The 22,377-nt window shown below is 39.6% G+C and overlaps 1 protein-coding gene across 1 annotated transcript in view; it reads left to right on the top strand.

The window, feature by feature from the left end:
- SLC9A9 (solute carrier family 9 member A9) overlaps nucleotides 1–22,097 on the top strand; it is a 108,819-nt gene extending 86,722 nt beyond the window's left edge. Inside the window, exons 13-14 of the mRNA XM_010211800.2 lie at nucleotides 16,630–16,678; nucleotides 21,984–22,097. Of these exons, the coding sequence (XP_010210102.2) occupies nucleotides 16,630–16,678; nucleotides 21,984–22,082 (148 nt within the window). The 3' untranslated portion in view covers nucleotides 22,083–22,097. The remainder of the gene's footprint in view (nucleotides 1–16,629; nucleotides 16,679–21,983) is intronic.
- The last annotated feature ends 280 nt before the right edge of the window (nucleotides 22,098–22,377 follow it).

Here is a 22,377-nt window from a genome sequence, read left to right as displayed (position 1 = left end):
AATTTTAGAAGACATCCATACTAATCATTTGAGTCAATTCACTAATAGACTTACCCATGAGGTGTAACCTTCAAAATGAGTCTTAAAACTCTTGACAAAGTATGTCAGGATGTACATTTTCAATATTCTATTTCAGCTCTCTACTTTTTTTAGATGCCTTTAAAAAATGAGCTTCAGGAAGTTCCTCGTGTCTTCTTTCTGAAAATCAGAACCTATTTAAATATATAAAGTTATCTGACACGGGACCCTAACACCTCTGAGCATGCAGACACATGCACAGTCACTGACACAGGTATCGGCTGGACACCCAAGAGCAGAACTGGCTGCACCATTCCTAAATAATACATTATCATTTGGCTTATCTGAGAGTAATAACTAATAAAAAAATTGTCCCTACTCCCTGCGTGAAAGGTCTCTAATATATTGCTTGAGTTAGTGAATGAGAACGATACCCTGATATACTGACAGCAAAACAAAGATAGTAACTTAAGCATGATTTCACAGCCAAAATCAAGGATTCCATAAACGTGCCTTCAGAGACACAGAGTGTTACCTACTAATGCTTTTGAATATACGTCTCCTTTCATTCCCCATACTCTGATTAAAAAGTGAGCTACATTTTACAGTAAATCTGCTGTGAGTGGCTGGGGGATAACGGATTCTCCTAACAGGCAGAGCTGATACACAAAGCTGTTAATAAAACATGGCCTATAAAAGTATTATCGTGCTAGGTATTACATCTTGTTTGTTTATCATCACCTCGTGTGAAAATCTTTGTCAAGGGATTTCCAAGCACTTTGTGCATCTTATTTGCAGCAGTTCTTCAATGAATAAGGAGATTTTTATTCCATTATCTGAAGAAATACTTAGCAGCACTGAACAGTAGCTTTCAATATTATGTCTGTCCGGTCATTGCCTTGGGCATACATTTTACAAACCTGTATGTCTGTGTGTCTGGCTGCCCTTGACCTCTAAGACAGGCCATTACTCACCCAGGAAATCTCTAGTTCACCTTAAGCCTTGGATTCAGAACTTGAGCTTTCCCTAAGCACCAGTGCCCGAAACCTGGCAATGCCACAGCACTTAATGAGACCTTCCAAACCCACCTGGATGCCACCCTGTGCCACGTGCTCCAGGTGTCCCTGCTGGAGCAGGGGGGTTGGACTAGATGATTTCTAGAGGTCCCTTCCAACCTCAACCAGTCTGTGATTCTGTGACATAGCTTGTCCAAACTCACATTCTCAGCAAGAACATCTCCTCAGTGCACTTCTCTATTTGAAACTTAACAGGGGAAATGAAATTAACAAATCCAAACTATTCTTCAATATTTAACTATTGCCCTTCCTACCTTCTAAATGGCCTAAACTTTCAAATTCACTTTCAGAGGTTTTCAGAGCAATGTTGATTCTCTTCATTGTTCATACTTCAGCTTTATAATTTCTGACAGCTATTTTTCTTTCACTAAACCTAAAACTAAACCTAAAAATGTCAAGCTCATGCAATTCCAAAGTTTCCTTGGCATGGATGGTCTCTGATGATGAATAGCAGCTGGTCATTCATTCACACTACACATACCTTAATGTGGTCAGTGATCTCTGAGAACACAAAATATGGAAATATGTCAAGTGTATAAAAAAACATAAAAATAGTCTAATAAATGTAACAAGAACAGAAGGAAAGGATTCATATCCTGTAAATTAAAAGTCATTAGACTTACCTCTTTAAAGAAACTAAATAAATCAATAGGGTGTCATTGCTGTGGGAAGACTCTTCTGTTTTGCAAGGGAAACAATGCTGACTGGCTGGGTGGAGAAGGGAGATAAGCTAGGTGCAATGAAGAAGAAAAAAAAAAAAAAAAAAAAACACACACCCTTTGGAAAAGGCCAAGCAGGCTGCAACTTTCCCCACTGCCCCCAGTCTAAAGCCATGGAGAAAAGAACAACCCCATTAGAGATGACACATAGGGAGAACTCTATAGATATCACTAACATGATGCCACCAAAATTGTCTTAAGGATGCATTTAGCCCTTCCATTCATTCCTTATAGATCAAATCACTCATTCCCCAACTCAAACATATAGTCCTTATAGGACTTACAATATTTTCATTGTAAATCTGCACTGAATAACACTGACATAGAACATAAGAAACTTGGAGCAGAATAAAGGTTTAATAGGAAGTTGCTCCCCAACTTATGCAATATATTGCTATTTTGGCAAAGTAAAAATCTAAAAGATTACACTTTCATTCTGAGATTTTGTTGTTACACTTTTAGAAGTCCTGCCACAAAACATAAACAGACTGGGTTCCTGTGTGGGTTCCCTTGCAGTATGGCTACAGCATGCTTTTCTAAATGAAAAATAATAATAAAAAAAACATTTTTAGAGCTGTATCTAAAACAGTCGAGAATCTGGCTTACCTGCTAATGCTTTTGAAATAAAGCCAATTATTTGACTGTGTATCATTTAAAATATATCATTAGATAATTCAATGTTATGGTGTTAAACCAGGAAGATCAAAACACTGGTAGCTCCTAACCTCCCACCTACTTCCATATGGCAAATCAGCTGAATAGGATAGGAAACAAATGTTCAGCAGACATCTACACCACAAAGACATAAGCCAGTGGAGTTCACTGTCACTGAAAATACTTGCATAACTTTGCCCAGGTAAAAGATTTCCTGGATAAGTTATCTTGTCAAGATGACAAGATTCCGGCATCTTTAGCACCTTCAACTCTATAATCCATTGCTCTGATGCCTGAGTCTGAGAATCATTTTTTGGATCTCTAAAAATGAGCAAGGAAAGGTGAAGGAAATATGTTTATTTATGAGACTATCTCATTTGGGATACAAGGGCAGGGTTGTTGGAGGGAATGGGTGAAGAGCCGTGACTTGACAGCTTGTGACCATTGCAGTGGCCATCTGCCAACAAGAAGAATTGCTTGTCAGAGTGAGTTTCTGTTTTTCAACTTTTGCTACAGCGTGCCATCGACCAATATTATAGTGCTACTGCTTCAATAACAGAAAATGTTCTTTTCATTATTCCCAAAGGCTGTGCTGGTATTCCTATGCCTAGAAGCAGCTGTCTTTAAAGAATTACTGCAGAAAGGGTTCTACACTGCCAATTGGGAAGCTTTGATCTGGTATGGTCCATACTTCAAGCTTTAAACAAGCTTAAATACTTAAATATATGTGTGTGCATATACATATACATATACATATATATATATATATGTATAAAAACACACACACCCCGATAGCTTAGGAAAGAATTCTGCCTTCTGGATAGCCTTCTTCATTCTTAGTCAAATCAGAGTTTTAGCAGAAAATTACATCTTTTCTTCAAAATCGTACTTGTAGGGTCAATCTGCATGAATGGGAAATCTGGAAGAGAGCAATGTAAGTGGACTCCTATCTTACCATTGCATAATCCTAATGATATGTGCTAATTAGAAATCCCTGGACAAGCACAAATGGCTAAAAACCAATCTAAATAAGACACAAGCAGTGTAAAAAACCTAATGTTCCCAAATCATGGTCACCATGATTTTCAAATCAGCATCTGCTGAGCTGCAGGCACAATGCTGGATTCATGTATTACTTAACACTTAACACAAGTGCAATGATCAAGCCGTTAGGGGAAAGAAAAGGAAATTGTTCTTTCCTGTTCCTCATTTCCCCCCAAATGAAATAGAAGGCCTGCTTTGAGTAAATACATCTAATCTTTCCTTCCTCAGCCCCACACAGGAATAGAATAACAAGTTTATCCATTTTCCCTCCTGAAACATAGCTAGTCCTTGAGATACTCTGAATTCAACCAACAAGAGCTAATGTTCCAGTCTTCAGATAATCCCTAATATTTATTATGAACTTCCTTAATTGTTTTGCTCATATTCCTTTGAACACATTTTCCTTTCACCATTTGTTAAGAGGAAAGAAGGTCAGTTTAGAAAAAGAGGTTTAATTAAATACTTTACTCCTGGCCTTGGCACATTCTGCCTTCCATAACTGTATTTCACTTGGTCATATTTTCTCCGGAGTCCTACAAAACAATACAGCAAAATGCAGGATCCATTGATTTACTATTGCAAAAGGAATGACTGCCAAGTATTTAACCATCACTGTAATTTGTGAGTGACCACAACATCGAGATGCACAGGTAAATGAAAGGCAGTATGCTTTTAAGGACCATTATATTTCTGTGCACTGCATACTGTTATGGATTTGGGTGGTTTTAGAATACTTGTAATCAGTCTAGCTGCTGTGCCAGCACAGGAGCAAAGCTCTGTCCTTGCTTCCAGGGACAGATTCCTCTTTATCCCTAGTGCAGTAAGGTTTTTTTAAATTATGCTACAATAAAGATTTCTGTTGGGAGTCCAGTTTAAGCCAAGCTACTGCTGCCCAATGAGTTAACCCCAGACACACTTTTAATAGAGATTTCCAGGTGGAGACCTGGAAAGGCTTTTAACTCCTAAAATCCAGAAACGCCTGTAATTAAGTGTAACACGTCTAATCATTAACAGCACAATTATTTCCAGATGCACTAAGCTGGCCAGCTCCGTGCACTTGGTAACATTGACTCTTCCCAGGGCATAGCACACTGGTAGGGTTGATAAAAAATAGCTGCTTTCATAAGAATAGCTAGAGCATGATTAGCCTGGTGAATGCTATAAATCAAGAAGCAGTATGAAATTGGACATTAAATATATGAGAAGTTATTATAAAAAGAGAAATTGGAAATTTCCTTTCATTTTTAGCTGAAAATAAGAAACCACCCAGGTAATGAATCTCAGTGAACTGCTCAAATGCCTATCACTTATTGCAAGGTACTTTCTGCTAGGATAAGGTGTGTACTTGATCCATCCTCACCATAGCATTTTGCTTGAATGACACTAAAGAAGGTTTATAAACATTCGTTCTGGAACAGTCACTGGTAACAAAACACCACAACCAAGCCACAGACCTGGGCTTTCCAACCGGCTGTGAAAGGCAGCGCCGGCAGCCCCTGGGCAGGGCCGGCTGGGGCTGGGAAGGGCATTTAGGTACAGGGCATATACCTAGCTCTTAATTCTCTGTAATTGAGCTTATGCTCTTGTTTCTTACAAAAGAGTTGCTATAGGAGCCTATGGAACTTTCAATATTGTCACTTGGTCCCCAAAATTGAAGAACACAAGATTAATCTGTTCCTCAGATTTTTTGATTTGTTCGGTTTCCAAATTGTGTATTCATCTCCCATTTCTCTGGGCAAAGAATATTGATCTTTTTCAGCAAGAAAACATGAAGTGAAGATTTCATTGCGATTGATATTTTAAGGCAAAATGAAATGAAAATAATCATACAGTTTGGTGTGAGAGAATAGTATTGCTCAGTTTAACTTTTTCAATTTTTTTTTCAATCTTTCTTGTGGTTTCCTTCTAACCAACCTTTTACTCGCTAGAAGAACACTTTATTCTGCCTTCAAACTATACATGGAATGCAGAAAAATAAATATATGCTTTGCTTTCCAACAAGGAAGAAGATGCTGGAGGGGAAGGCAAATTATGATATCTAACTCGGTGCAAATGGAAACACACAGAAGCCCACAGGGGCACAGGGGTTGCAGCGGGGAGGTTGGCAGACACCATGTCCCCTCCTCAGGAGGCCACCACAGAGCTCCGGAGCTGCCCTGCTCCTGCCTGAACAGGGCAGGCGCAAAGCCCAGCCCTGAGGAAACACTCCCTCTAGAATTCCAAACTTTGTGCCCTTCTTGAAAACGGAAAGGGAAAAGCTCTGGCACTTGCGTGGTTCCAGAATTAGTTAAATGTGAAAGGTTAATTAAAGAAGATATTTAACAACCAAGGCTCTGTGTAGCAGTGTGGGCTTTTAGCATTTACTAAACAGCTAATTACGCTATAATACAAGCTTTTTATAGTGAATTATCAGTGCAGAAACAGCCCAGCGGTGATTTGCTAGTCAGTACATCTCTGAGATTTAAATGAGAAAATTACTTCTTATCTCAGCAAGAAAGTAATTGATTTCAATGCTCTTAAAAATACAGTATCAGCTGCATCTTCAGAGTTACCACCATTTTGTAACATAATGACAAAAAACATAATTTGTTATATAAGAGAATCTTAGAATCATACACAAAATGATTCTTTTTTTAAAAAAAAGAAAAAAAAACCTCATCTTTTCTATATAAATAAAAATACAAACTAAGGAGAAATACCCAAAATCTTAGTTTGGCTGTGCTTCTACTTGCAAGTCTAATGGCCTTTCTTACTTGAAAAAAGTTGATTTAAAAAAAAATGCAAGGGGTCAGGACCCACCAGAACCCACTGTTTAGGTCCAGGCACCCCTGCAGCTCGCTTGGGCTCTCAGGACATTTCTGCCTGTGCTCAGGGGCATCCCCACCCCAGCAGAGGCACCTCTGCCTCCGCTGCAGACACAGCGAAAGGGGACGGGGCTCCCCGTCCTGTTGCCCTCTGCACTGGCAGGTTGCAGCCCCTGGATGAGTGCTGCCGTTTGATGTAAGAGAGTCATACACTAAAATACAGCAATGTGCTGGGTAGCAAAGATAAGCAAGCAGGTCCCTTTTCCTCTAGATCAGTGCAGGCAGCACTGATGCTGCAGAATAATGATGCTCACAGGCTTCGTGACCTAGGGACTCTTTCATATACTCGCATTTGAATTCGCTTAAGATCAAGTTTTCAAAAAAAGACCATGGATAATGTTTTTTTCCTTCTGAAATCAGTGGGACTGTGTTATCTCCCGTCAACCTGACAGTGTCTCATTAATCTGAGAAGCTCGGGCTCTTGGCGATTAGCTCCTGTTTGAAATGGGTAACATTTTAGAGTCCTCGGCACTTCCTTTTGAAACTGATGCTTGGGCACGGTTTAACATTTCACTGTTCCTGAAAGTACTTCTGAGCCCATAAAGTGAGTTGCCAAAGCTGCTGTAATAGCCATGTATCTGTTTACTGACCAAAAAGCTGCATTATTCCCTTCTCTTACCTTTTCAAAAACACTATTTAAACATTTTCACAGTAATAGTAATAAAACCGTCATTGGCACAACCTGATTCCAAAATACAATGTGCAGCCTACAGGCTTGATAACTTAATTTCAATACAAAACTGCAAGAACAAGCATTGTATTGGACTCGAGCAATGTCAGGGCAGGTCTTTGTACTGCCATATCATTTTGAAATCTAAGTCATAATGGCTGTGTGCCATTCTGCTATCACTTCCATTGAAATGTGAATTATAAACAAGTGACAGGTCCTCCAATCTAGATTAGTCAAATGTCACAGCTTTCAATCCAATTTATTACAGGCACCTCATTTTGCAATGCACTTAAAGATGAGAAAGAACACAGAGGTTTCCAAAAAGGAGCAGCCATACATTTAAAATGTAGAACTAATTAATCTTTTATTTGAGTTTCCCACTGTATCCTGTCTTCCTAGTTTTGTAGCTTAGCCTGCAAGCTAATTCTGTACAACATCCAGATCCATTCCAAGCTAAGCAGACTGTCAGCCCATAACGAACCAAACAGCTAAAGAAAATCCCTGTTTTAGAAAACCTGTTTTATTGATGATTTTGTCAGTAACTTCTCTCACTGGATGAAAGGAAAGTTTTATTTTATAGGACTTAAAAAAAAAAAATTAAAATCACTTTTGTGGTTTAGAAATCAGCTCTTGTATATACTCTCTCAAGATTCCAATGTTACACTTCAATGCAAAAACTAAACAAAACAGCAGCTTTGGTGAATGTCTGCAAATAATCTTGTAAAACCAAATAAAATAAATAAAGGTTTAAGTTGTTTAAAATGAAAGTGCTTTATCAGCCATAATTAGTGTCACAGATGATAAGCAGCATTTAACAGGTGGGTGACTAACCTCCTTGCCAGGTGCTCAGGCTTGCAAGCACCAGCACATCTCAAACAGCAGCGGTTACAAAACTGCCCCCAGCAAACCAGACAAGAACGTTAATGCCCCTCATCACCAGAAGTGAAAAGGAAATGTTTGATTTCTTTAGTTTCCTTGAAATGGCCTGAATTAGCAGAACCGGGAATCGTGTCCACAGACTTGCTGACACAAATGACAGCAGCCTGTGGTCATATTTGAAACCTTTGCTTTCCTAAAAGAAGCAAAATACTTACAAATGCACAATAAGCGGCTGACAGTTCCTAAATTCTTCTGCATACAGCATGATATAATGCAGATACACGTATGCAGGTTGAATGTTATCCATCTAACAGCACTGGACCTGGCCCTCTCAATCACTGCATCTGATTAAGCTCCTACCCTCTCCCTATGATTGAATCTTTTACCAAGCCATGGATATTTAAGAATGTACGAATATTACGTTCAAGGTATAAAAATCAAACCTTACATCTGCATTTAGTGTATTTTCTGAATCCCAAAAAAGTTCACAGACCGTCAGATAAATGGCTCCTATAGTTCTGGAGAAGCTTGGCAATTAAGATAAGTACTTATCCTTTTTCATGTGCAAGTAAAACTCTTCCATAAAAAAAAAAAGAAAAAAAACACTAAGTAATGTTCTAAGCTATATACTGCCCTATGATCTCTGTGTCATTAGTGGAACTTAGATTATTATGGGTGATATCTGGTCCAAATCCACTCCCATCTGTCAACCACATTACAAGATATTTTGCCCCTCTGTACACTCTGCAACGCAGAGAGGCCCAGGCGGTTGCGGTGGCCACCGGTGAGCACACAGGCACGTTCACCTTGACCACAGCTTCGTATTGCCCAGCATTGTGAGCTGCCAGAGCAGGACATTCTGATCAGTATCTCTTACAGCCTGTATGTTTTCATATGAATGGCCACGATATCTGAAAGAGCCACGTGGGAGCTAAACTCCTGTACAGCATAGATTTGAACATATACTCCAATACACTCTGCACTCTGCATGTATGCAACCTGGGATCAGTCAGTCAGCACAAGTCCCTACCATTTCCTGCTATCTGGAGCATTTGAGACAGCTTGTAGGTGACAGCATTTGAAACTGGAAATTAAACAAGAACTCAAGGAAAGCAGATATTTCACAAGGTGGTATGAAATTAAGTAGCCTAAATAGATCCAGTTAAGATATTACATCCTTGGTGCCACCGCTGTCACCTGTTCTCAGCAGGGAAGGCAGCAGCATTTACACAGTCTTTTTGGTAGTGATTCAGTAGTTATGTAACTGATGTTAAGTTGGTTAAAGCAGAATTTTTGCAGTGTACAGTTAGCTGGACTAGCTTCGGGACTGACCTAAACCAGCTATGCAGAGCACCAGCTGTACATGAGAAATACCAAAGGGGGTGGGAGAGATGCAGGTTTGAGATGCGCTTCCCATGCCATGAGCCCCGGCATCGGAGCGCTGGTCAGCTCATCATTTACATTAATGCCTCAGGAGCACGTTATGTTTTACTTTGAGTTAATCACACTAGCAGTAATATTAATGCATCTAGAATAGCTTGGGCTTCTTTTCAAAACTGTACTGTTTATGTTCAAGGAAAGTAAAGCAACAGACACCTAAAGTGGTTCAAAGAACAAGTGTTTCACTGCTTTAAATTTATTGACATAATTAATTGGAGGGAACTTTTACTTCAGAGCCAAGAATTAACTAGCCTCATCTGTAGGAAATTGTCAAAATGCATCTGGGCACAGTTTGTTTTTTTCATACAGATCTTTTGTAAAATCAGTTCTCATTTTTTTCCTGGCAGGCAAAGCTCATTAGTAGTTTCAGTAAGATGCCAACAAAATGGCCTAATTCCTGACTTTTTTCCTGTTTGTTTGTTTGTTCTGAAAGCTGCATTCATCTCCATAGAGTTGATAAAAGTAGCAATTGGGTCATTTGTTACATGTAAAATGATAGTTCTTGCAATGTGATGGTGTTTTGTGTTTTTGCATTTTTAGTAATATTCCAGATTTTTTTTTTTTTTTTACTATTATTATTAATACAGTCTCAGACCACACACAGAGCATTTGATCCACAGACTTCCTCCCAGTACAGGGTGAGGGATCGTAATGCTGGGTTCCTTAAAGCATGTGGGTGCTCATCAATATTGTGTTTTGCAAACTGCCGGCCCTTGCAGGAACTACAGAGAAATGCAGGTGTCTTGTGTCTCCTCCTCCTTTTGCAAGATCTTACATTTCCAACCATTGAAAAAAAAAATAAAGCACCTGCCGTTACTGCTAGTTCCCCCTCTCACCATAACAACATGTTAACAACAAGTGATCAACACATCAACAGGTGGTATCCAAAACATAAGCTCATCCGGCTTAAGGGAATGGGAAGTCACGCATACAGCACCCGAGCCCTTGGTTTCTGGTCTTAGGGCCACTCCTGGGCTATGAATTTGGATGGGAGATGGCAGAGTCACCTCAGGACAGCCTTGCCACTCTGTGCAGTGGTCCAAAAATATCTCACAATATCTCCATCAGTGGCTCAAAAGCTCAGTTTTGTTGGGGCTGCTGCTTAGAAGAAACACCTTGTTGGCCCCAGAAGAAGATGTTTTGCTGTATCTGAGTTTAAAAAGAAAAATTTAGGAAGAGTGCAATCCTGCCAACCTTCCCATCATTTGCCCATTAGATATGTGCCACTGAGAAGGAAGCGACTATTACCCAGCTGTGGCCACGACATCTCTTCAAGTGCCCAACTCCTTTCTGTGCTTGCTGTTCAGAATGGGAACCCAAATAGTCTCAGGTGCTTACACACAGGAGCTACGTGCTTCAAGAGCAGGCAGTAAAAGGCTCATCTTGCTCCGTAGTTCTTGTTTTCAAAACAAGGGAGCTGCTTGAAACTTCCCTTCACTGAGAAAACAGCAAAAGACAGCAAATGCCCTTGGCCAGTGAATTAGCTACAGAAACACATGCCAGATAAGAGATGCCAGGAGCAGGATACCTGGAGAACTGAAACCACTTCCACAAACCCAGGGGAAGCTGCAGGAGGGGATGCCAAGGCCCTGGGTGCTGGTGCCCAGGCTGCTTCTGCCGTCGCTGCCACAGTGGCACACGCACACTGGGAGCCCTGTGCACACACAGAAACCATGGGGGAAATCTAGAAAGAGAAAGACTGAAGAGAAAACGCTCTGTTGTGAGGGAGAATGGCAGCCCCACACGCACAGCATGCACTGTCCTGCCCATACGAACGACAGGGAGAGGACGCGGCCTAGCCAAGCTGGCAGACGGGCCCACACAGTATTATGTTCCCTAAAAAAATGCCACATCCATAAGATATGTTTTCCAGATAAGGATATAAAAAAGGGGGAAGAGTTGGGTTTGCCACATCCTTTAAAACAAAGTTTATTAATTGAAACTTAGACTAGCAAAAAAAAATCCATTTTATGAAAGTTTTGCTTCTCCCTAAGGCAGTAGAAAATTATAACATGCAAGCGAATTGTCACTTGGCAAAGCAAAACTGCAAATGGCAAACTGGGATGTGAAAGCTACATCACATACTGCAATGCAATGAAAGGCACAAGAACAGCATATGTCTATAGGAATATATTAAAAGGAAAAGCAAAACCACAACAAATAAAAAGGAAAACAGGATAATTTCAGAGCAGGGACTGTACAAGACAGACCCGTTTTACTTGCACAATGTGTAAAGCTGCCACTACACAGAACTAAGGTCTCATGACTCTGGTTGCTGTCAGCCTTCGCGCTCATTCTGCTCTAATTTTATTCATGTGTGATGATACCACTTGATGATTTCAGTTCATGATTTCAGAAAGTCACATGGAAGAAGGGAAATGGTGCTTGCCTGAGTTTGCTTTGGTTCCTGTTTCCAGGCAAGTGGCTGAGCCTGCTCTGTGGGTACGACCACACAGGACAGTGCCCTGATCCACTTTGGTGCCAGAAGCATTAGAGACATAGATCACAACTTAGCAAAAATCACCATCTAGACTGCCTGATTGCACCACCTGTATTATTGCCTTTCTCATACAGATGTAGATCATGTTTCTTCAAAGCAATACCATTTTGATGATAAATATTTTTAGTGCTTCCACTAATACCAAGAAAAAATAGGAGGAACAGAGTAACAAGCAAGTTCCCAGCTAGGTAAAGAGGTAGTTCATCATTCTAGTTGCTACTTGCATACACACGTTGTATAAATGTGAATGCAAACTTTTTTTTTAATTTGCAGCATTTAAATACATACAGCTGCTGCCTGGCTCTAAGGAAATTATGTGTAAAACTTTATGCAGTAGCATCATTCAAATTTCTTTTTGATATTTAAAACCACATCTAGAAAACTTGTGGCCTGCTGATAGAGCACTCCAGCTGCGTGTTCAACCTTCTGCTTCATTTGCACTTCCACAGTCATTCATGTCCTGCAGCCGTATATTAATTGTGTGACTGCCAACTCTGCAACCACATAGTTTCTCCATAAGTCACCCAAAAATGTGCCATGAACCTTGGCAGTAAAACTTATGTTTAGAACTACCTTTATAAAAACATGGTGTTTCCAGTTTTATGCAACTAAAAGTTCAAAATTCAAAGTGTGGCAAAATTTCTGTTATTTACATGCTTCCATTCACTTCATTTTATTTTAGCATTTTGCATACATAGGAAAGAAAGCATTAGCCACGTGATAAAGAGCTGTCAGAACCATTTAAGAAGCATCATTTACCTGATAATTTTCTTTGATCCCTCTCAGCATGAAATGAAACTGATTTGCTCTTTCTGCTGTGAGCCACAAGTGATTATTCTAGCTTTAAACTTAAACCAAAGTGTTTTCATTTACTAACCGTATCAGTCTGAGCTGAACAGTAAAGATTTATAAACATGCCATAATTCTCCATGGGACTTATGTCAATCAAAATGCACTATAAAAGCACAGATGTTTTGGATGGCTTCTTGTGGGGCTGATGCACAGAGTAAGCAATCTATAAGAAAAAACACACTTTAGGTGTCAGGTTTTTTTTTTTTTTTGGAACAGACAGCACCGTTACAGCCATGTGGACAAGAAAAATGCTCTGAGCAATCATTATTTATTCTGAAGCTTTCTTAATTTCAATTATAATGATTTATTTGGGATGGTGAAACAATCTTTGGGATTTTGTTCATGTTTCTAGTCTTTACAGTTAATAATTCTGTACTCAATGCAATAGGCTGATGGATAGCCACGAACTTCAGATTTATTCATGCAAAAATATTCAAGACTCCTGTTGCAAAAGCTGTTTAATGTCTGTCTTTGAAAATTGGGTTATAAATCACTTACTCAAAAAACCCTTCCTGATATAGCAGCTTTTGAGATCTAGGCTGAGGCTTACAGGCTGTTTCAGTTACAATGAGACAGCTGGGGGCTGGGACAGAGGCTATGGAGAAAGCTGCACTGAGAAGGCTGCTCCTTCCAGGAAGATCTTTGACAGGGGGCAAAGGGAGGGAAAAAAAAAAAAAGCTGATGTAATTATTATTTTGCAGTAGCACTCCTAAGGCTCAAATATAATCACAGCTCTGTTATGCTAGACTTTATAGCTAATCATAGCTCTGTTATGCCAGAGATAGCGGAGATCTTATCCTACGATGGTGAATTTGAAGTAATTTCACGTGAGGGAATGGAACGGTCTCTGTTTCAAAGTGACTTACTGCCCAGCATTCCTATGGATTGCTTGTGTATTTCTTGCTTCTGTTTTCCCTGACAATTCGGGATTTATCTTTCTATCCATTTTTCATTACAAACATAAGAAAAAGATGTTCTCAGCAGCTTTGTGACAAATTCCTCCTTTTATTATGAAACACCTTCCAACTGCTGTTCAATAGCACACAGGGAGTTAAACACCATCAGCTGCAAAGCCCTTCTGCAGCCTCGGCACCAGCTGGGCCTAACTGCGAGAGCAGCTGAAGGCTCCGGCCTCAGCTCCAGCTCTCACATCCAGCAGCTCTGAGCAGGGTCCGAATCCAGACTTTGAACCGGCCACTCTTAAAAAACCAAAGACAAAGAAGAGCTTTCAGGTATTTACTCTGAGTTTGGAACTCCTTAATATCTGGGGCATTTGAACCTATGGTATTATTAAAGCTTATCTAAATACCAACGGTAGATGAACCGTGCTGCCGTGCAGAGCTGATTTAAGAAGTCTTCACTACATTTGTCTTTATGGAAAAAATGTTGTTTTTAATAAAAGCTAAATCCTCTTTAAAATGTGTACATTTCAGCCAAATTTTCCTTATATTTTAGCAAATTTGAGAAAGAACACAAATACAAAAACAGAAATGCATACAGCAGATATTTGAAAATTAAAACAAAAGTTTAATTCTCATCTTGTACAATCTGATTTCTGTAGGAGAAAAAAATGGAGTTTCATGGTGATTGGCAGCAACTGAAGTAAGCCTGACTGCTACTGGGATCCGAAAAGCCACTTGTTAAACAAACCACCATATTATTTGTGGATATTATGGGGCCTAATTTGTGAATATTAAGGGTCCAAGCCATGGGCTCAAACAAACATTAGAAGCAGCAGATACTAGAAAAAGGAAGATTTTGTCAGGGAAAGAAATCTTGCATTGCCTACAGCTGCTTTCTACCAATCCTAATGCTCAGCTTATCTAAAGCTACCTAAGAATAAACTGATGACGAAAAATCTGCTCAGTAAAATGTCATATTTCACATTCTGAAAACATAAAACATTCACTCTGTTGTGAAACCAGGATTAAAGGTTTTCTGCCAAAGTAAGCTCAACCAGGTCTGTGGCTAGAGACAAGTCTGAGCAGAGAAGGATGGAGGAAGAGATTCCCCCTGTGACTTCCTTATCTATTTTTGGAGAAAAAAATCCTATTATATTTTTGCTTCTTTGTCTCTTAAAGAGACATGTTCCAGTAAACACAGATTCCTATACAAAAGCTCAGTTTTTGCAACAGTTTCCACTAACAATGAAAATTGATAAAGATCACAGCAGTGCCAGTGTTTTAATAAGAAAAGAAAGATCTTTCTTAGTTGCTTTTTTATAACAAAGAGAAAGCCATCTAACCTACATTCATTCCAAATAGACTGGTTGAAAGGTCATCCAAAATGCTTAATGTATAAAATGAAAAGGTGCAGAAACAGAAAAGCAGAAATAAAAACATACAATAGCCATAGAATATCCAACAATAAAGGAAGGAGGAACAGAGAGGAGCTTGGAAAGCAGGACAGAAGAAAAAGGGAAATTATAAAAAGAAAACAGTGGAAGAAAAGAACAAAATGGACAGCAAGTAGGACTAGAGAAGAAAAAATATATAGTTTGAAGAATATTTTTCTGGCCATCCATTTTATCTTCTCAGACAATGGAAAAACATGAGGATATAAAAAGGTAATTTTTTTTAAACACATAATTGGCCATAACATATTTATTAGAGGTCTTCACAGCAAACAGTTTTAAGTTTGCAGATTGTAGTAGCTGTAGCACTAGATATTGCAGGACTTGAGGAAGCCAAAGGTGGAAGCTTGAATTGCATGTCCGTGCTTAATTTCAGTTGTCTCGACTGTCCCTTGTAATTTGTTATACTACGTTTTTTCAAAATTTGCAATTTAAAAAAATCACATTCTAGTTCCTATCTAGTATATCAGAGTTAATTATAGCAGACCATGATTTTCTATGCTAGATGCCCAATGTCAGGCTCCAAAGCCTATGTCTGGAAACAAACTAATTAGCCTCGGTTTCAGAAGTGACTAAACGGAGCCTGCTTAGTGCGTACTTAATAAAATCACTAACATCACCAATGCTGCTGCACCAAACAAATGAATAGGGTAGCACCCTTAGAAACTTCTAGCAACTTAAAGAACAACAGGACAAATAATAAAAAAAGCTATATTTATTCTCTCTCCTTGTCAAGTCAGCACCAGGATCATTATTTTTAATGAAAAGAAATATTTACGCCTGGAGGACTCAGATTTGTTTAAGCTCAAGAGCTGTGATAGAAACAAGCCTCCATTCTCTCCTCCACTCAAATTTACATATAAAAAGCGGCTCCTTTGCATACGTTCCTGTCCTTGGCTCTGGCTGCATACATGCATGTGCTTAATATTTACACCAAAAGTTGCTGAGCCAAGTAATGGTTAATAATAAATATGATTTTTAAAGGTATTTTGATGTGTTGCTAATGAGAGCAAAAACCTACTCAACACGGGAGGATGTTAGGGGAAGAGGGATGGGGGCCTCGCTGACCATCTGCTGGAATAATACATTGTCTTTGCATCGCTGACTCCTGCATTAGCTCGCTGGACCTGGCACTGTTCGGCGGACCGGGAGGCGCCCGGGCGCTACGGGCTGGATCCCGACCGCAGCGAGGGGGAAGGCTGCTGCCCGCCCCACATCGCTGCTCCCGTCCATCCGTCCTGGCTGCGCTCCCCTCCGCTTGCGCTAGGACCCTACCCAGCACCTGCCAGTTCCTCCACCCCATCACTTCAGTCTATTTCTTTTTTTTTTTCCTCCTGTCAAGTTAATAAAATGCCAATCCCAGGTATTACAAACAGACATTAGGAAGAATCTTGTGTTTCCTAGGTACTCATCTCAACAAAGAAAGTGATATTAGTTTTTTACCAGCTCTTCTCTGCATTTCTTTCTTGGTGGAAAATGGGAGGCACAGGAGAGACTTTTCCACCCACAGAACTCTAACCTATAGCAGATCATGACCATCTCTTGTTTTGTTTTAAACAGAGTTGGTGTGGATCCAGATGAAGACCTGAAAGCAGAAGCTGCACACCAGGTATGTTACGATTTCAAATATATTTGCTGAATTAAAAGTTATTAAATTGTTCGCAAATCACATGTGTAAAAAATAACATTATACCTAAAAAAAATTTAAACAGGCAGGTTAAAATAATGGGAGCTACAAAACATTCTGTAACTATTTATTGTCCAAGGGCTAGAGAGAGGAAATCATATATATATGCGCGTGTGTATATATAGATGCACACACAAACTGATATATAAGAAATATATAACTGAAAATGTTACAGAATTTTGAAAACAATTGTAAATAAGACCAAATAAAAATAAAGTTGAGAGGTCAAATACACAAAATAAAGCAAGCAGTGCCATGATAAATCCAAACATTTATGATCTCCCAAATGCTGCATTTATGGAAACAAGACATTGAATTCCCTGGACATTTAATTGCCTCCATTAAATAAGTAAAATTTGAAATGTTCAAATTTTAGGTTTTAGTAGGTCATTTTCCTGGAAATACAGTTAATTTCCCACATAACAACCTGAATATCTAGTGAAGTGGAAAAACTTTAAACTAAAGGAGTTATTTAACAAGCTGCAGCTGTTCATCTGCCTCTCCTCTTTTTTGTCATATCCGTGTGAAATTGCTTCAAACGCAGCACTGCCTGCAACAACAGTAGAAATCTATAAGACAGTCAATACAGAGACATAACACGTCCTTTAGCGTGGTAGGTAGAACAGAAATAGGACTAGAGAAAAAAATCAATGCTACCTTAGCTAAGGTGCAAAAGCAAAAGGCAAAATAATTGCCTAATGCCACCCATGTCCCTGTTTTCAGGTAATAATTCCCCTGCTCTTTCAGACTGCACAGCTGGAACCAATAGTAAAATAAACCAACAGTGAGATAAACATAGGAAATAAGTTATGGCAGTTCACCTGAAAATACATGAAAAATAACTTTAGGCAGAATTTTCACTAATATCACCCTCTTCAACATCTTGGAAAGAGTTCCTGCAAAGTCCCTGCCCACAACCACACCAAGACTATGGTCCAGAACCTTAATCTTAACTTCAACTTAATCTTGTTTGCATTTCAAAACTGTAATTTCAGAAAATATCCACTTAACAGCACTCATGAATTATTAAACATCAGAGAATGTTGAATTATTTTCAAGATATAAATTTTACTGAATTCAAAAGGCTTCTCATTTTCTCCTTGTTTTATTAAAAAAGAAAAAAAATCATGATTATCAATAACACACCCAGTATCCCAACTGCGTCCAGTGAATTAACACCTCGCTCTGTTGACATATCTCAGCAATACAATATGCTAGGTGTAGATAAATATAACACATATCATGCCCCGTCATGCCTAAATCAGCATTACTTATAGCAGTAAACCTCACATTGGAAGGCAGTTTTGTTTGCTCTGATTTTCTTTTTCCCCTCATGGTCATCTTTTTTCATTTTGCTGACTTTCTTCTATTTGACATCTCAGCCTTTTATTATCTCAGACCTCTACTGCATTTGCTCGAGATCTCTTTGTTTCAACTCAGTACTCATCCTTATTATTCAATTTACTTCCAATTATTTCTTTAAATTTTCTCTTTTCTTTCATGATTTTCCAAATTATACGCTTCCTGACTTCTTTGGTGACTCAGTTCTGTATCTCATACAGCTCTGTCACACCAAGCGCAGATTTGCTGAAGTGACTACAAAGCCAAGCTTTTAGTCACAGTTTTCCAGAGTTCCATCTTTTTATCTTGCTTTTACACTTTCCTTCCCTATAGATGACACCTACTGACTCTCCCTGCTCCCATATAATCCCACACAGGACAGCCCTGCTGCACTCGGGGCAGCCCCGGCTGCCCTGTGAGTGATGGACTTGGGGGCTGTAGGACACAGGGAGCGGGTGCTCTGGCTGGTGGGTGACACCAGGGTCCTGCCTGCTGCAAAGGCTGCCGTGGAGAGGCAGAAACGCGGGGCTGGGACGGGCAGATCTGTGGCTGGAGATCCAGCAGTCATTTATTCCCCTCACTTCTCACCAGCTAAGCAGCTTGCAAAGAACAAGTCCTATTTCCTCTCTGCCCTAGATGTCCCCCACACCATAGCCCTCAATGCAGAGCGAGAGAGAAAAGCAGCAAACTTAACTCCCTTTCCTCTGGATTAAGACTTGCTGGAACTATAGATATACAGGACACATTGGCCATGCTGCTGAACCTTCAAATTTAATTTTAAAGGCCATTCGTTCAATAGCAGAGATGAAGCTACTTGAGCAAGACATGCAACTTAGGCCAAAGTACCTAAACTTCTGTCTCCTCTCCCAGGGAGACATGACCGGGGAAAACGATAGGTGAATTAGCACATACCATCATCTGAACACTTGCATGATTTCTCCTAAATTTTGTTAGCCTTTTTCAACAGCTGCAGAATGCATAAGCTTCACCTAGAACCTGGGCAAATAACATACAAAAGTCCAGTGTCCCCCACAGCCAATTAAAGGTCTGACCCAGGCAAACCTTAAAGCATGGCTTCAGTGGGATTTGGACCAGAAATAAGGACTAGATGCACGCAAGAGTAGGATGTGTGGAATCCAGCAAATTTAGTAGAAACCAATCCTGTAGGCTCCTCTGCTTCCAGACAGAGCGCTCAGCCAGCACAGGGCAGCCTCGAGGACTGCTGAGGAGGTTGAATCCTGGTGTCCCGTGTGGCTGCCGTTACCCCCAGGACACAGGGTGTTCTGGTGAGCGCCACTCACTCTGTATCTGTAATCAGACCTAGCTTTCCTACCTGGGAGTAGCACGGCAGAAGGCAATAGCAGCTACATGGCTGTTTAGCCCTGTTCCTTTCCTATTTCTTTACTTCTTTCCCTCTTCTCTCCTTCCCTCCCCTCTCCTCCCACAGAATCATTCTTCACTGAAGGCCTGGAATTATTATTTATGAGTTCCTTACACGTAGCCATTTCTGGCCTTCTGATTATGCTCATTGCTTATTCTGGACTGTTTCAAGCAATGATTTGGGCAGTCAGCTCACAGAAAGATTAAAACTTCAGTTGTAAGAAACTGGGCTCCTTGCCTAGCAGAGTTATAGTCTTTTAATTTATAATCACCACCTGGACTTCACCACGCCAAGATTGCATCCATCAACAACACCTCGTGGTTTCTTTGTTTGGGCTGTCTTGCTTTGAACATGTTTATCATCAAGCCACTATGCTTAAGGGGAGGATATAAAAACAAACTCATTAATAACTATTCCTTTACTTAGGGACTTTCATAAGTCAGGTCTGAAAAAAAAAACACAAATAATATATAGAAATAACCAAAAGCAGCCAGTTTGCTACACATGCCCACACATTCCTACGCATTCAAACACAAAGAGCTAACTCTGGTGAGCAGAATACAGGACAAATAATCACCAAGCTGAGCTGCACAGTTGATACAATAAAAAAGTCAAAAACTTGCCTGGCAATTTGTTTTTGTTTGGTTGGGTTTTTTCTGTTTGTTAGTTTTTTTAAAACTAATTTCCCCTGAACAAAGATAGTTGAAATCTTTTATTGAGGCAGTTTTTTTAAAATCACAGAAATTCTGCTAGGTTAATCTCCACAGAGACCATATATGAGTGCATTTTCTACAAGCACTTTGGAAGGATGTTGTAGATACAGTATTAATCTCAGAGGAAAATTTAAGTAGCCCGCTAAACACCTATCAAAATCATCTCAGTTAAACTAATGCTCATTAAACAAACTAAGTTTATTTATTGGTTCCTCTATCTTTGTGGGTAACAGAGGAAAATATTCATCTCTCTCCCACCAGCTTCCTCTGTTGGCTGGGTGGTGAACTGGTCATTCCCAAGCACAGGCTCAGAAGCATGTCTTCTTCCATGCTGATTTTTCTCATCTCTGTCCCTGTCCCAACTTCATCCACACCCTCCTCCTAGTGTCAGTATTCTCCTTTGATTTCCATTTGGCTTATGCCTTCTTAAAGCAGCTCACCAAAAACTATTTTTTAAAATACAGACCTGCCATAGTTCTTACCTGCCATCGCACTTACTGCTTAAATGCTGTAGCCCTTTGCTCTGTCTCTACCTATCCTGCCAACACACACTGTTAGGTACCAGTGGCTTAGACGAGTTTGCTGCTGCTCTGTGAAGGATTAGCACCATCTACTCCCGCTGCAGCAGCTGCCAGGCACGGCCCTGAAACTCGATTCAGCACAAGGAATCAGATCCCAAGAATAATATTCAGCCTACTTGGTGCATTTTTAAATTCTTTGTGACCAGCATTGGGCAGTACCAAGATCAGTCACAATTTCAGTCTCTACTCAACACTGCCATATAACATAACAAATTTAATGTAAAAGTTCCTACACAAACATTATATTTGAACTATTTGCGCTAGGCTTAACTCTTAGAGTTTTAAGGATCAGACCATTAACATTATCATTAATGAATATACATGCACATTGATGTACAATAACAAATGGAATTTTGAACATATTAGATTAAAATATAAAAATCATCAGATGAATTGCTTTGAAATTGCATAAAGAAAAACATTCCCATTAAAACAATCTAACTTGCAGCAAAACAGCAGCAGGGCAATACTGGAGGATCCTTTAGGGACCTGGCATTCCCATTCCTAATTCCATCCTGCCATTAATTCTTCTGCTCATATTGATGCAATACCCAGAGCACAACCAAACTAGCTGCCTTTGCACAGAGGACTGCTGCTAATGTGCTGTTCCCAATTATGACTCTGAGCAAAAGGACGGCCCGTATTTCTGTACGGAGCTTCCCAGAATTAATTTGCAGAATGTAGGGCAGTGTTTTGAGCCAGCACATATTGGTTCTTAAGACTACCCGTTTTCCAAAGTTGCCATATTCTCCGTGGAAGGGAACACAGAAAGGAAAGTTATGTCATGATCCGACTGTCAGGAGCCCTTTGGGAATGACATTTTGCTAGCCATACACAAATGGCATCTGTGCTGAAAAAAGTAAACCGAAGTAATCCCACAATAGTAATTAAACTGAAATATCATTTTATTGATCTCAGAGTATAGTGCTTTGCAGCTGCTTAATAAAATTGGAATAATTAATTCCAATTAATTATTTCATAATTAAAAGTAAATGTTGAAGCCTTCCAATGAGCATATAGCAATGAGAAATGCACTGCATGAGCCAATCTGCTCATGAACTGATTCACAGAAATTAAATTCCTAGACCAAAAAAACTTTATAAATTATTTAAAAAAGTTAATTATCATTTGGTTTGACATCTATTCTTCATATTGGAACTTTGCTTTGTTTTAAAAACACTTTCCATTGTATGCATTTACTTATTTTGCAGAGAGCATCCAACCTGGATAAAAATACAACCAAAGCGGAGAGTGCATGGCTGTTCAGAATTTGGTATGGGTTTGACCACAAGTATCCTTTTCTGTTATAAGACACCTTCACAATGTTTAAGAATCCAAACATGATTGTACTTCTAAACCCCAAACCTAAGCACGTTCATTTCAATTACAGCCTTGGTAAGGAGAAGAAATTAGGAAACCAAGAGGTGTTTTGCAGAAGTAGGCGAAGCAGCAGGGCCTTCCTGAGTGAGGCTACAGGGAGTGAGAATGAAGAGAAATGAGAATTGCTGCTCTCTGGAACCCGTTTGAATTTCAGGATAAATTTAAGCCAATTATTAATTAGCCGTGGACACTGGACCCTCCAGAGTGACTGACTGGGAAGGGGAC

Source organism: Tinamus guttatus, unplaced genomic scaffold, assembly GCF_059628265.1.
Source record: "Tinamus guttatus ecotype Peru unplaced genomic scaffold, ASM5962826v1 Tinamus_guttatus_pri_ptg000311l, whole genome shotgun sequence".
Taxonomy (NCBI): domain Eukaryota; kingdom Metazoa; phylum Chordata; class Aves; order Tinamiformes; family Tinamidae; genus Tinamus; species Tinamus guttatus.
The sequence above is the reverse complement of the archived record's forward strand: the minus strand, read 5'-3'. Positions and strand labels throughout refer to the sequence as shown.